The sequence below is a fragment of the Neolamprologus multifasciatus genome, chromosome 1 (genome assembly GCF_963576455.1).
Source record: "Neolamprologus multifasciatus chromosome 1, fNeoMul1.2, whole genome shotgun sequence".
Lineage (NCBI taxonomy): Eukaryota > Metazoa > Chordata > Actinopteri > Cichliformes > Cichlidae > Neolamprologus > Neolamprologus multifasciatus.
Window position 1 is genome coordinate 13,697,496 of NC_140439.1, and position 15,550 is coordinate 13,713,045.

The window sequence follows — 15,550 nt, forward strand, 5'->3', positions numbered from 1 at the left end:
TCCCCAAATGCAGTTGCAAAAACCATCAAGCGCTATGACGAAACTGGTTCACATGAGGACCGCCCCAGGAAAGTAAGACCAAAAGTCCCCTCTGCTGCCAAAGATAAAATCATCTGAGTCCCCAACCTCCAAAATCGCAAGTTAACAGCACCTCAGATTAGAGCCCAGATAAATGCCACACAGAGTTCCAGCAGCAGAGACATCTCTAGATCAACTGTTCAGAGGAGACTCTGCGAATCAGGCATTTATGGTCAAATAGCTGCTAAGAAACCACCACTAAGGGAAAGCAGCAAGCAGAAGAGATTTGTTTGGGCAAAGAAACACAAGGAATGGACATTAAACCATTGGAAAACTGTACTTTGGTCTGATGAGTCTAAATTTGAGATCTTTCGTTCTATCCGCCGTGTCTTTGTGTGACGCAGAAAAGGTGAACGGATGGTCTCTACGTGCATGATTCACAGTCCACAGTCACCTGACTTAAACCCAGTCAAGATGGTTTTGGATGAGATGGACCGCAGAATGAAATGCAAAACAGCCAACAAGTGCTCAGCATCTCTGGGAACTCCGTCAAGACTGTTGGAAAACCATTTCAGGTGACTAACTCATGGAGCTCATCGAGAGAATGCCAAGAGTGTGCAAAGCAGTAATCAAAGCAAAGGGTTTCTATTTTGAAACTCTAACATATAAAACATGTTTTGAGTTATTTCACACTTTGTTTACTACATAATTCCTTATGTGCTGATTCATAGTTTGGATGCCTTGAGTGAGAATCTACAATGTAAATAGCCATGAAAGCAAAGAAAAACCATTAAATGAGAAGGTGTGTCCAAACTTTTGACTCGTAGTTTATATATATGTATGTATTCTCTTCTTTTTCATTCAAATCAAACAATGGTCCAGCAAAAAAATAGCATGTACAATGCTGTGAAACACTATGTGCTCCTTCCTTATTTCTTGTTCTGTTGCATACATGTCACCCTACATACATTTTGTATATCATCAAACAAAAATAATAATATTAGACAAAAATAACCAGAGTAAAATCTAAATACAGTTTTAAATAGTGATTTCATTTATTAAGGGGGAAAAGCTGGAACTCCAAAGCTTTCCTTCTGTAAGTTGTGGATTGAATGGGTATTCAACCTAAGGACATTCACACTGATGTACCATCCAGTTAAATATCAAAAGACAAATCTCCACTTTATGTTTCAGTTTTTTCCACAGTGAATCAGACTACTGTCAAGAGAAAGAAACACTGTTGATGTACATGTCGGCACAGCTCCTCGGCTTGACCACCTCACATCAGTTTTGTTTGGCAGACGATGGGTATTGTTTTGTCAGTAAGCAGACTTCAAGACCAACAGCGATTCAGACTTCTGGAATGGATCATAATTAGGAACAACCACTCCTGTGACCTGATCCCTTCTTAATCTCAACGCAAACCGCAGCTTATCCTATGCTCAGACGTTTTTATATTTTTTATATTTATATTTGCTGAACCCCCTGATGAGGTGGACTTTTTAGCCTCTTTTTAGCCTCACGTTACATGGCATGCTGTGAAATTTGGTAATATGGTGATGATTAGCATTCAGCTCAAGTGCATTTGTTTGTAGACTCTTTAGATCAGAAATGAGGCTGAAAGAAAAGAATCCTTTGTTGTTGTCTTAACAGTAATAACTTAGGGAAACTTAGATCTCGCTAACATATCCATGTACACCTGCATTCCTATCATACCACTGCAAGAAGGAGGCTGTATTACGCTCTGACACTCCTTCTCTTAGCGTCCTCCTCCTCCTCACTGCAGGAAGTAATTGTAGCAAAACACACACACACAAGCGCACACACAGAATCCTGACTAATCACAAGGTCTTTGAGTCAGAAGTGTTGTGATCCAGTTCATAAAGGGTTTAGCCTCTAGAGTGCAACACTAGCACATCACTCAGATCGACTCTTAATAAAGAAGCTGGATCTGGAGGTCTCACAGCCAGCAGTTGTTACCGTCACTCATTGTCGTTGCGGCCTCCCCCTACACACACACACACTCACACACACACACACACACACACACACACACAGGCAAGCTAGAGCTTGTACAAACACCCACACACAACCCCAGAATGCATACATGCACACATACTTACAAACTTCCAGACACACACACTCACACGCGTGCGCACACACACATGAGCCAAGGAGCATGGGCAGCAGGGTCATCCTAGCGCCATGCTTCATAAAGGGCGCCGTTACAATAGGTTTACTGTTACTCTGCCAATTGCTGGGATACAATAGGACTGAATGTGCTGGGCTGATGCTTCTCCACTTCTCTCCATTTTTCACTTGATGTCAAGAAAGAAAGACTGAGACGCGACAGCATGTTATCAGAGGACAGCCTTGAAGGTGAGTCGGCTCACTGCAGTATTACACTTGCGTATAATGCTGAGAGAAGAGAGATAGGGGAACGAGATCTCTGAATTTGTAAATATTGATTGGTCTGATACTCATTGAGAATGCTACTTTGTGGTTTAAAGAGTCCCACTGGGTTTAAAAAGCCTGAATATCTCTGAAATGCTAGTGAAAGGCTACAGGTTTTAAAGTCATTTTGAGACATGAGACAGTGAGGTGAGGTGCAGAGGCAGTGATGCTGCAGTACACCTTTCACACAGGACAAACAGCAGGACATGACAGGCTACAAAAGTGGTGTTGGACTGCATCATGTTGAGGAATTCAGAGGAGAGGAGAGGAGTGAAGTGTGAGACAAGGGAAGAATTAAGCTGAAGGAGGCATGAATTAAATGGCAGAGGCTACTGGAAAATATGGATCACAACACAAAGAACTTGGGAGAAGAGAGCCAATGAAAGACAAAAGGAGAAGAGGCATTAAGGGGTGAGAGGGTTTGCTGTAAGAGGAGTGGAGGTGGGGTTTAACTCGGGGTGGCAGATGTGTCTCACAGATTCAGAAGGGGTGTGGTGCTGAATTGTGAGATTCCTCTAACTTAGGACATGCGGGGATATCTGCACTGCAGCTGTCAATAGTTCAACACCTACTCAGCCACACCCCTCCTCCCCTTCTATTACACACACACACACACACTGATCATATTTCATATCTTGCGATAGGCCTGGTTTTCATCGTGAGTTAATCGTCAAGCTGGAAAATTCTTGTGAGACAGTGACACTGACTCATGTTCTCTGAGTCGCTGTGTTAAATATTAACATAACTTCTGTTATACAGCCCACAGAATAGAGTTTTGAAGGATTTATTTGCTCATGGCGTGCCCTGTCTGCACTTTATTATTCCTCTCCACACACAATTTCAGCGATCCCATTTGACTGTAGCTTAATTCTAGCCTATTACACTGTAGCAGCAGTGTAATGAGGGTATAAACAATCTCATATTTCAAATCCAGAGTGACAAGGTGCGCCGCCAGGGCCTCACAGAGAACAACAACATTTTTAAAAGAACAGAGACTTCAAGGGGATGGCCCAACAGAGAGAAAGAGAGTACATTCAAAAGCAACGCTAGTTTGCTATCATTAGCTCACAACAAAATGGCATAGCTTAATATGAAGTATTAAGCCACATTTAATGCTTCATTACAACAGAATGTTGTACTTTTACTTCAGTTTCAAATTTACAAGCAATCTAGCCTTAACAAGAAAGTCACTCACACTTACATAACACAAACACGACTATTTTTTAAAGGCCATTCACTCTACAGAAACACTGTAGCTGATGCAAGGTGGTGCTAATTTGACCTACTTTATATACCGCTGCAGAGTTTAGACCAACGCTAAGCCAGGGTATCTACCAAAGGTCACAAAGTTAAATTGAGGAGTCAATATCAAAAATATATATATTTTTTAAAGTATTAAAGACATTCAATTACACATTTGTGACGCCTGAATTTGTGATGTACTGTAAGATTTTAACTCCTGATATTAAAGGGGAAGTACGCATTTAGCTTGAAATAATAAGCTAATTATTTTAGGGGGGAAATAGGCCTTTTTAATATTTTTATTTACCTATTAATTTATTTGCAATGCCGTTTATTTTTGGCTTCAGGTTACTTTTAACTAAGAATTCCTATTTCCTGTCTTATTCCTTACTAATACACAGACACAGATGGTGGGAACAAACCTGATTCATTAACGAACAGCTAAATAAGAAGGGGAGACATCGGCTAGCGGTCGCGGTTACTTGCTTGCGGTTTGTTTTCTCCTCGCGCCCGCCTCGCGTTCTCACCTGGACGGAAGTTGACTTAAAAAGGCAGGGCAGGTAGAGGCAGCCCTTCACCTCCTCCTCCTCCTCTATCCAGGTGGTGGAAAGCGAACTCCTCTCTTATTCTAGCCTACGTTTGGCTGAAGAGAGGAGCCATGTCGCTGGATAGGCTTCACTTCCTGTTAACGCGCTATGAAATAACCTGAAACATTCACCTTGTGTCTCTTATCAACCAGTAACCTCACGGACTCATGGGGCTTCTACTGCTGAGCCTGATTCTCCGGTACTGGATCAACGCCGTGGAGGGTAAGCCGAAGTCCTGGCTTTCTTTTTAAAAGCTCATTTGCAAAGTAGTAGTCACTCAAGAGCAAGTCAACAATGCTGTCTTGGCACTGAAGAGTGGTTGGGATGTTTTATTGTGAGAAGTTATTTGAAACCAAGAATTATGTTACATTTACTACACTGGACTACACATTTCCTACTACTAAGGATTAGAATAAACACAGAGATTAAAATAATCATATCAATAAGTAAATAAAAAATGACACCATAAATGCAGACTTTTTCTAGTGTTGGACTCTGGTCTGTGCTGACAACCCTTACCTGTTTATGTGCTGTGCAGCAGATTTGTGTTCAGCCGGCAGTACTGTGACTTGTGACGACTGTCTGCAACTCAGCCCCCAGTGCGCCTGGTGCACACAGGAGGTGAGCAGCTATACGAGAAGACAGTCACATTTAAAGTGAAGTGATTTTTTTGCAAAATATCTTCTCATGTTTGATTTACATGATGACGCTGATGACAAAGTAATAATCTTTATGGCCTGCTGTAAAACAGCCTGCAAACTGAGGTTGCTACTTGTCACATGTTCCCCTTTGTTTGTCAGAATTTCACAGACTGGTTTTCAGTCACACAAAGATGTGACACACTGGATGTCTTACTGGAAAAGGGATGTGCCAGGGACCAGCTGCAGTTCCCTGTTTCCAAACACCAGATCCTCCAGGATCAGCCACTTGGGAAGAAGATTGGCAGCACTAATAGCACACAGATATTCCCTCAAAAAATGTCCCTCGAGCTCCGACCTGGTATGCAGTCCGACATCCTCTGAAGTGACGATTTGTCTTCTGAAGCAGTTTTTTGAGTTCAGAGAGATAAAACGTAGCCTGATTTTGTTTCTCGCACAGGCAGTGCGGTGACCTTCCAGGTGAAGGTTCAACACACAGAGGACTATCCTGTGGACATGTACTACCTGATGGACCTGTCAGCATCCATGTTCGACGATCTGAAGATGATCAAAGACTTGGGCTCTACTTTGTCAAAAGAAATGGCGAAGCTCACGAGTAAATTTCGAATGGGCTTTGGCTCTTTTGTGGAGAAACCCTTGTTGCCCTTCATCAAGATCACAGAAGAAGAACTGGCCAACCCGTGCAGGTTTACAATAAAATAAAAATCTAAACATGACTAGAAGTTTGTTTCTTTTTGTTTTTTTAAAGTGCTCTGATCTTGTAAATCTGACACTCTTACTCTTCTAACGCTCGCTTTTAATGTCTTGTTACATTACAGCCGTGTAGACGTCAGCTGCTTACCGACTTTTGGCTACAAGCACGTCTTGTCTCTGACGAGCAACACCAGCAAGTTCAACGAGATAATCGCCGTGCAGCATATATCTGCAAACATTGACGACACAGAGTGTGGTTTCGACGCCATCATGCAAGCAGCCGTTTGTGGGGTAACATTTCCCATTTCAAGGTTCCAAAGATGCCGGCCGTTCGTTTGTGACGCCACCTCGCCAACTGTTTTTTTCAGAGCAGCTGTGTGTCTCCTGCTAGGACAAGATCGGCTGGAGGAACGACTCCATGCGTTTGCTGGTGTTTGTCAGCGATGGCAACTCACACTTTGGGATGGACAGCAGGCTGGCCGGTATTGTGATTCCCAATGACGGGCAGTGTCACCTGGATGCCAACAATGAATACTCAAAGTCCACAGTGCATGTAAAACCTGATTTTATCATTTGATTCATCTAGGATTATTATTTTTTATTATTATTTGGCTTTCTCCTTTAACACTGTGGTAACTTATGGTAAATAATCACCTGAAACCTCCTATAAATGTAACCCTTTTTTTTTTCAGGAATATCCAACTCTTGGTCAGCTGATTGATAAGCTGGTGGACAACAACATCTTGCTGATATTTGCAGTGACAGAAAACCAGAAGGACAACTACATGGTAACAGCTCCCTAGTTCTTTTCCCTGTTAGAAGAGATCAAACTAGAGAGCTGAATAACACAAGTGTTTGTGAGGTTAGCATATTTATCTTCTGAGTTGCATTCAACTTGTTACAACTGGCCCCGTTTTTCGTACTGTTCTTTTAGGGAAGATGTGTGATGACGAGCTTCCCGTATTTGTAACAGTGACATTACTGTTTATCTGTTTTTTTTGTTTTGTTTTCTGTGTCTCTTAGAACTATGCAGATCTCATACCTGGTGCCACCGTTGGAGTCGTGGCGAAAGACTCGCGGAACATCCTGGAACTGATTGTAACAGCATACAAAGTAAATAAAAGGGCCTGATAATCAGGATGTGCTGGCAGAGTGGATATGTGGCTTAGTGTGTGTGTGTGCGTGTGTGCGTGTGTGTGTGTGTGTGTGTAAAAGTCATAAGACAATTTTTTTTTTTTAAATCAAGTAATATTTAATGGTGCAGGCACGAAAAAGTATCTATAGCAAACTGGTACATTACTATTTTCATTTTCTCCACCCCTTTGTTATTATTTCTTTTCCTTCTTTTATTCTTTCTTCTATCACATTTTCCCCTCCACCACCCTACACTCTGCATCAGCATGTTGGCCAGCATGTTTCTGCTTGTCCCAACCATTTCATCTCCTCGCCCCCTCCAAATCTGATTTGCTCTAAACTTCCCCTCCCTCTCCCGCACACTGCCTCTTTTTTCTCACTCTTGGTCGTTTTCGTTCTGCCCATCTCATCCACCGTGCGTCGTTTTGTAAATCCCCCTTGGCGGCGATGACTGGTAGTTGTGCAGTCCTCTAATTACTTCATCGGTTGCGTCATTTAAACCCACATTTAGTCTCTGCCACACTAGCAGAGGAGTCCCTGTCATCACAGTGATTGTAGATGTGGTGCTTAACTGGAACGCAGTGCAAACAGGGGACTATTTAGTGATACTGCACAGGTGATGAGTACTTGCACTCACCTGTAATTCTGATGAGTAACAGCGAAGTCTCTTTAGATGCGTTTTATCTACTTAATCCATCCTCAGCTGGGTGTATCCCATAAGTGCTCCGGTTTTCTTCTTCCTTACCAACACCAAAGCCAGGAAGCGCACAATATACCCTCTGTTAGCAGTCAGACGGGCCGTTACAGAGTTCATTAGTCAGTCAAGCACACTATTTTCTCAAGCTAAGGTTAGCTATCACACTTTCTTCAGGTGCTTTATACAGTGCAGCACACCTGGGATGCTGACTCACCCCCCCAAAAAATAATTAGACATGAGGTGTCTCATCAGGTCAATGCAGGGTGAAAAGTATAATTCATCTGACAGCCCTGGAAATCCCACTTCATCTTGACTGAACAAAAGGAAAATCTGATTTGATTTTAGTTAACTTAGTTTTGCTTTTTTTTTTTTTTGCTTTTTTTGAAGGAGCAACCTGATCAGTACCAAGGTGTGCTGCCCATTGTGTTCTCATATGGCTCACAATACACATAATCTGTTTTCCAGGAACTTCGCTCAGAGATTGAACTAGAGGTCCTTGGAGCCACGAAGGAGCTGCACATGTCTTTCACAACCATTTGCCCTAATGGAACTATCCTCCCTGATCTAAAACGCTGCTCCAACATCAAACCAGGAGAGACGGTGAGTTGCTGTTGTTACAAATTGCTTCATTTTTTTGTTTTGAAGCGCCTTTTATTAAACTATCTCATCAGACAAGAACAGTTATTAACAATTCTAGTGAAACACCAAACATAACATAAAAAATGTAGATATTTAAGATTAAATGTGAACAAAAGTTGAAAACTTAAAGGAAACTAAACAAAGGCATTAATTCTCACAAGGCATCAGGAGGGCATCATCCCTGGGTCCTGATGGTAGGAGGGCCCTTTCCTCTAAAGTATACTGGAAGCTCATAACCATGGTGTTATGATGAAGTGGACATACTATAGGAGTTTCACTATGCCCATGGTTCTGTCTTGTGAATCAAAGCCTAGCTTTTATGCAGTGTACATTTTTCCTCATGAACTGAAACAAGGCTAAATCTGTTTTGAGTTTGTGGGAGCTTAGCTGAAGAAAATAGTGTTAGCGTTCATTCCCATGACATCTGACCCCGGATGTTGTCCATGGTGCTGATCAAAACGCTGGAAATATACTATTAATAGTATCGATTATTATTGTATGCTATTTTTTTGCACTTGCATCGTGTGTCAGAGAGAGAATGGGATGCTGTGTTTGTTCTGTTGTTGTTACGCCTGTGAAACTAAATAATGGAAGGGACAAAAGACTATTCTAACACACAGACAGTCCTAACAGCTCAAGGGTGTTAGGTCTTTCTAACTGTGTTAGGTCTTTCACTACAGCGGTAAAAGCTTAATTTTAGGGTATGCAGAGAACTTTGCAAGACCTGCAGTGCTTTATAAACTTGTAAAAGTATGTAAAAAAAAATCAGTACACAGACTGACAGGTGAAAAAATAACACAACGTGCACTCTGCTTCGTCAACATTCATGCCTTAGTTGTACCTGAAGAATTGTTTGGATTGGGTCAGATAGGAATGTGTTGTGTAAATCTGGAAAATTTTAAGTTGTTTTTTGTCAGAGACTAATGTTGATTAGAGGGAGACTTGGTGAATTTGAGGCTTTAGCACTTGTAACTGATAGATCAGACAATATTTCTGAGAGAAAAAAAACCCCCAACCAGTTTGTCTGGCAAAACACAAATGCATAAAACACGCTAGGACAGGATAAGAACTTAGATTAGATAAGACTTCATCAATCCCTTGGGTGGCTTCCTCTGGGGGCATGTGCAGAGGAGGGATGGTGGATATATTGGACAAAGTTAAAGATGGAGGAACATAGGAAGATGACAGAAGATTCATGGATGTAGTGAAGGAGGACATGCAGAGGGTTGGTGTAACAGAGGGCGATGCTACAGATACGTGAAATGGAGATGGGTGATCTGCTGTGGCGACCCCTAAAGGAAGCAGCTGAAAGAAGAAGAAGAACGGAGGAACTAGTTTACTTACTTTCACCAACATCAGGGCTTAATGATCTTGTTTAGCTGGTTCAAATCTGAAGTTTTTCCTCTCTCTCTTAGCTGTGCTGTCTAAAACAGATGAAAAAGCCCCAAATTATCAATGGCATTCCTGTGGGGATCAATAGCGCTGACTTTTCACATGCAGAATATTTGCAGTCTGTTCTTAGTTTGATCTTAATTTGATGCCCTCCTTGTTTTTGCTCCTCAGGTAGTGTTCAATGTGTCTGTGGAGCTTCTGGGATGCCTGTCAGGTGTTCGGCACTTTTCCCTCAGACCTGTAGGCCTTCAGGACAGTTTGGAGATAGAAGTGCAGTCCCTTTGTTCCTGTGACTGCCGGCAGCCTCCAAAGTCAGACAGCAGCCAGTGCACTGAGGGCCAAGGGGTTTTCCAGTGCGGCGTGTGCATATGTCAGCCGGGCTTCCTGGGAGCGCAGTGCGAATGCAATGAGGAGAGCACTTTGTTGAGCAACTGCCTCGCAAACAATGAGTCTGAAATATGCAGTGGTCAGGGGCAGTGCTACTGTGGACAGTGTGTGTGTCATGCATCCAGTTTTGGGCGCATCTACGGTCCCTACTGCGAGTGTGACAATTACTCCTGTGTTCGCTTCCGTGGGGAGCTCTGCGGAGGTGAGTAACTTCATGTGAATGCTTCTGACTTATTCATGTGTTTTTGTGGAAAGCCTTTTATTATAAACGAAGATTTCTTGTTTGTAGGCCATGGAGTGTGCGACTGCGGAGAGTGTGTTTGTGAACACGGATGGAAAGGGCAGTACTGTAACTGCAGCACCAGCATGGAGGCGTGCACATCTGAGGATGGCTTACTTTGCAGCGGCAGGGGGAAATGTGTGTGTGGCCACTGTGTCTGCACTGTACCCGAAGCATCTGGGGACAAGTGTGAGAAGTGTCCAACCTGTGGAAGCTCCTGTACATCTGCAAGGTGAGAGCGCAGTCATTCCATCGCTTCTTTCGGCCGAACAAGGGTGTAATGTCGAGTATTTTGTCAGCGTCACCTCGGTGATTGGTATTTCTTTACCTCAGAGATACAAGATATCGTCTCCTTGCGCCGCGTGATCTGTCTGCTCTTTGGAGTTCAGGCATATCAGGTTCTGGTCCTGTTGTTCACATGTGTCTACACCTTCCATGTAACTTCAAAAGATACTAATGTCCCCAACACAGCATTGAGAGATTTCCTTTCTTCATTGTAAAGCAGCTGTCAGGGCCAGGACCATTTGATACTACTCTTACTGTGGAGGGGGGGAACCCGTGATAGAGAGTGAGAAAAGCCTTGGGAAAAAAGCTGATAAGTGACCACGACTGTGATTTCTCCTTTTGCCCCATGTCAGTGATTGAAGCCTCAATAAATGCTTGCTGCATCATCTTAACCTTTCGTTTTCCTGCTCATTTCAACACTAGGACCTGTGTAGAGTGCCATCTTCAAGATAAGGATGATGCTGAGTCATGTGATCAAAGGTGCAGCGCTACTACAATTTCCATCAATACAACAGGAGGTAAAGGATTCCCTAATTTACCTGTTGTTACTTTACTTTCATTCAGCTTCTTACTCTAACTCACTGAACTCTAACCGTAACCTAAACTAAACTTACTTACCTAATGGGGTAAATCACTAAATCACCACATACAAACCTTCCCATTTGTCTCTCGTAATGTCGCTCTAACTCTGCCTATAAAAGTCATAAAACCATATCTGCTTTAAGTTCAGCCCTTCCTTATTCAATGTTATCTTGTTGGAAAGCCCCGCAAAGGTTTTCAAGACTACTGTTATTTTTAGATCACTCCTCCACTGAGTCAAAAATGATGACCAAACAGTTTGAGTTGCATTTCAGACAAAAGGACAAAGTCACAGTGAGACTAATCTGGCAAGTTGAGCGGGTGGTGTGGCTAAAAAAAACAGTCCTGCCTTTTCAGGGTGTTACATCAGAAAGGGCTAGCTGGTATTTAGGCCTTCCAGGTATTCCTGGTTCAGTAACACAAAACAATGATTCTTTCCCCCAAAGAGAAGGAGGATGTAAGCAGCCTAGTGACCACAGTTTTCAAGACATCATTTTCAATATTTTTTTTGTGATTTTAGATGCCAGTAACAGCTTGAACTGATTTCATTTTGTTGAAAATCGGGTCAAGGTCACTCGAAATGTGAAAATCAGTAAAAACTATCACCCACAATTTTTTATGGATCATCTTCAAACTTCACAACAATATACTAGACCTTGGGGGATATGAGTACCTAGGTTGGCTAAGCATTTGACTTTGACCTTCATTGTCAGCACCCAAGGTCAAAGTTGACCTTGAAAAGTTTTGTTTCAAGAAACCACATCAAGTAATATATTAGTTGAAGGACATGCATAGGGCTGTACAACACTTGTCTCTACAAGGTCACAATGATGGCATAAAATGTTTTAGTGTAGCCCTTGCCCTTCGGAGGGAGTTGCACTCTCTGAGTGCTTTTGTTCGAGTCCTGTGACACCTTTAAATCCACAGGTCTCTCTGGCTTGATAGTACAATACACTGCAAGCGACGGTATGAAAACTGTGTGAATCCACAGCTAGAAGGAGAGCCTGTTGACTGTTGAGAGAAACTGCTTTTTCACTTCTGTTTGGTTACTTTTTGCAATTCATGTTCACAAACTCGCTGTGGGGTGAACGGCAATTTGACACCTAAATCTGTATGTCAGACTCTCTTGTATGATGTTCACAAGGAAGAATTTGCAAAACAGGACCTGCTTGCAACTGTCAACAAATGTTTCAAGTCTATGCATGTTAACAATCCTTAGTTACTGGTATTGATTTAAATCAATCAAATAAAGCTGGTTTTCAACTGCCACCAAGAGATACTGGATCTCATGCAGGTTTTAAGTCTATGCAGGTTAACGCCCCTTAGTGGGTAAATAGTAATTAATGAAAGAAAACCTTCAAAACATATATGACATATTTTGAAGAATGGCCAGGAGCAAAATATTTAAAATAGCTTTTTTAAAATGTGCTAAAATGTAGCAACTACTTAAAACCAAGCAAAATATATTAAAATCAAATAACATCAAGTTTTTGCCTCCCTGTCCTGCAAGGGTTCTTATTTTTGGTGGTGGTATCAACACAGAGGCCTGCTAAGTTTCAGCCAGGGTCGCTGCTTTGGAGGAATGCTGACCTCCATTGACTCGGGTGTCTCTGTGAAGTCTGCACCCCCCCTCTCTAATACAACGCCATCCATGTCCTTTTGGGCAGTGTGGAACAATGGGGAACATATTATTTACCTTGTTGTACAGGCAAAGCTATTATGGTGCCTGTGAATAGCCAAAGAACCTGGTCTTCCTTTGTAGAGGAGTTGATTTTAAAGCCGCTGTACTTGTGCAAGCTGAGAGGCATATCTGATTATCACAGAAGATTTTCAAGCTTCAGATGTGAAACACAATGGTTCGGTCCACACACACCAGATTCTAGTCTTAGATAATGAAGTCACACTGACAGCACAACAGAGCAGAGTATATCATCTGACATTCTCAGCACAATGTCAAAGGGAAGATGATAGCCTTTCCTTATGGATATGTATGTTCACATTTCCTCACAGATTATGACAAGAGTCCTTCTATGTCCTGCACGTTTATGATGAAGAATGAGTGCTGGGCGTCATTTAAAGTGGTGGAAAGTGAGACGGACACCACTGCCTATGATCTGCAGATGTACGGTAAGCTTGACACCAACGTAGACGACTAACGTGAAAGATACTCCCGGTGCAAGTCTCATCTCGCTCTCATGTCCTGTCTCAGGATGTCCAGAGCCACCCAACATCCCCATGATTCTTCTCGGGGTCTCCCTTTCTGTCGTCTGTATCGGCCTGATCCTGCTGGGTGTGTGGAAGGTGTTGGTGTCAGTCCATGACCAAAAGGAGGTGGCCAAGTTTGAGGCTGAGAGGGCAAAGGCAAACTGGCAGTCGGTAAGACCGTGGATGACTTCGCTTCTATTCTTTTTGTTGGGCTCAGATGAATAATTAAAAAGCAAAATAATGTATTAGACATTCATTAGATATTCAAAAGGGTGGACAAAGTCTGATGGTGAGTTGTCTCTCATAACTAAACTGTTCCCACTAATATTCACTGACGTACATCCCGTGACTCGGTAGCTTGTAGAAACACCTTTGGCAGCAATAAATTGAGAAAAAAATTCTGTGTGACTTTATCAGTCTCTAAGATTGTTGCGGTGGAATTTTTGCCCACTGTTTTTTACAACTGTGCTTCAGGTCATTGGGGCTTGTAGGTATTCATTAATGCACAGTCACCTTTTCCACTCTCTATGTGTTTATACACGTCTCTGGGTTTAATCATTAGTTATTATTAATCTCTGACTCTCTTCCACAGCATCTCTTTTGTCTTATCTTCCTCCCTTCACCCCAACCGGTCGCGGCAGATGGCCGCCCCTCCCTGAGCCTGGTTCTGCTGGAGGTTTCTTCCTGTTAAAAGGGAGTTTATCCTTTCCATTGTTGCCTTGCTCATAGGGCATCGTGTGATTGTTGGGGTTTTCTCTGTTGTATTGTAGGGTCTACTTTACAATATAAAGCACCTTGAGGTGACTGCTGTTGTGATTTCGCACTATCTAAATAAAATTGAATAGAATAGAATTGAAAAGTTACTGTAACAGCATTTCAGGCAGGTCGAGGTCTGGACTTTGGTTTCAGCCATTCTGTTGTAGATTTACTGATCTACTCTGATCACTTGGGCCATCTCTCTGAAACTGTAGCTGTCAGAGAGATGGCATCACATTTGACTCTAGAACACTTTGGTATACAAAAGAGTTCATGGTGGACTCAATGACTGCAAGGTGCCCCGGTCCTGTGACTGCAAACCGAGGTCAAATCATCACCCCTCCACCACATTGTTTGACAGTTGGTATGAGGTGTTTGTGCTGATATTCTGTGTTGTTGTTTTTTCCAAATGTGGTGCCGTGCATTACAGCCAAACATCTGCACTTTGGTCTCATCTGTCCACAGGACATTGTTCCAGAAATCGTGTGGTTTGTTCACATGCAACTTTGCAAACCTAAACTGTGCTGCCGTGTTCTTTTTAGAGAGAAAAAGAGGCTTCTCCTGCAACCCTTCCATACTTGTTCAGTCTTTTTTTAAACTGTGCTATCATTAACTTTAACATTAAACAAGCTCACTGAGATTTCTGATTTGGGCCAAATGAGCTTCAGGCAGTTTGGAAGGTTTACAGGACTAGTGTGTTGTTGGTTTTGATCTTTCTGTGGCATCTGTAAAAATCTAAACGTCATTGTGTTCTTTCTTTGTTTAATTTCAGGGAACCAACCCTCTGTTCAGGAGCTCAACATCTACATACAGAAATGTAACTTATAAAAATGCACAGAAAGAAAAGACTATCACAATGAATCACTACTGATGACGAACTGGATGCGTCTGAGTGCACTTAAGTGTGTGACTTTGTGTGTGTATGAGACAGAGAATAGTTTTTGTACGAATCCCTGAGTTAATTCAGAGATGTCCTAGCACAGTAGACAACACTGTGAACAGACGAACACTGCGAGATGAATTTGCTGCTGTAGAAGTGCACTGTACTGTCAAACACTGGACATTTCTATTGCATGGCCCTACATGTACTGCAACTTGGAACTTGGAAAGGAGAAGTCTACACTACAAGTGATCTACTACTGAATGAAAATGTATAAATATACAGGTGTAATGTAATAATGTGTCTATTGTTTTACTGTAAAACAAGGCTGAGCCTTTAATTTTAATAACTGTTGTTCTGAGTTTTTTATGGTATGTGGCACATAATTAAAGTTGGATTTGGCATTTGTGAAATGACTCCTCTGCAATTCTGGTTTTAATTGCAGGTTACAACACAGTTCTCACAAAGAGTGAGCACACTGATTTGATTTACCTGCGAGAAACAAAATTTAAAGTTTGTTTTGCTTACAGTGGGATCACTCAGTGCTCAGGGTTTCCATTTTCTAACAAGGCAACTTGCCCTGGATACTAAGGCCCTTTATTCAATGTGCGTCAGTTTGATTACTTGTTTGCAAATCTGACTGAAATTGCAATAAGCTAGGGT

At 42.2% G+C, this 15,550-nt stretch overlaps 1 protein-coding gene across 4 annotated transcripts; it reads left to right on the forward strand.

Annotated features, from left to right (window-relative positions):
• The first annotated feature begins 1,927 nt into the window (after nt 1-1,927).
• Nucleotides 1,928-15,300, forward strand: itgb6 (integrin, beta 6). 4 transcript variants are annotated; one of them, XM_085150140.1, is made up of 16 exons: nt 1,928-2,397; nt 4,454-4,523; nt 4,843-4,922; nt 5,102-5,300; nt 5,400-5,646; nt 5,779-5,944; nt 6,045-6,206; nt 6,346-6,441; nt 6,677-6,766; nt 7,950-8,084; nt 9,687-10,104; nt 10,192-10,414; nt 10,891-10,985; nt 13,057-13,173; nt 13,256-13,422; nt 14,780-15,300. In XM_085150140.1, the coding sequence occupies exons 2-16, from the start codon at nt 4,469-4,471 to the stop codon at nt 14,876-14,878; spliced, it is 2,349 nt and encodes a 782-aa protein (XP_085006266.1). In that variant the 5' UTR covers nt 1,928-2,397; nt 4,454-4,468; the 3' UTR covers nt 14,879-15,300. The 4 variants fall into 4 exon arrangements, with proteins under 4 accessions (XP_085006266.1, XP_085006109.1, XP_085006188.1 ...); XM_085149983.1 differs by having other exon boundaries at nt 1,929-2,397; nt 4,840-4,922; XM_085150062.1 differs by lacking the exon at nt 1,928-2,397 and having other exon boundaries at nt 4,090-4,523.
• Nucleotides 15,301-15,550: the final 250 nt, after the last annotated feature.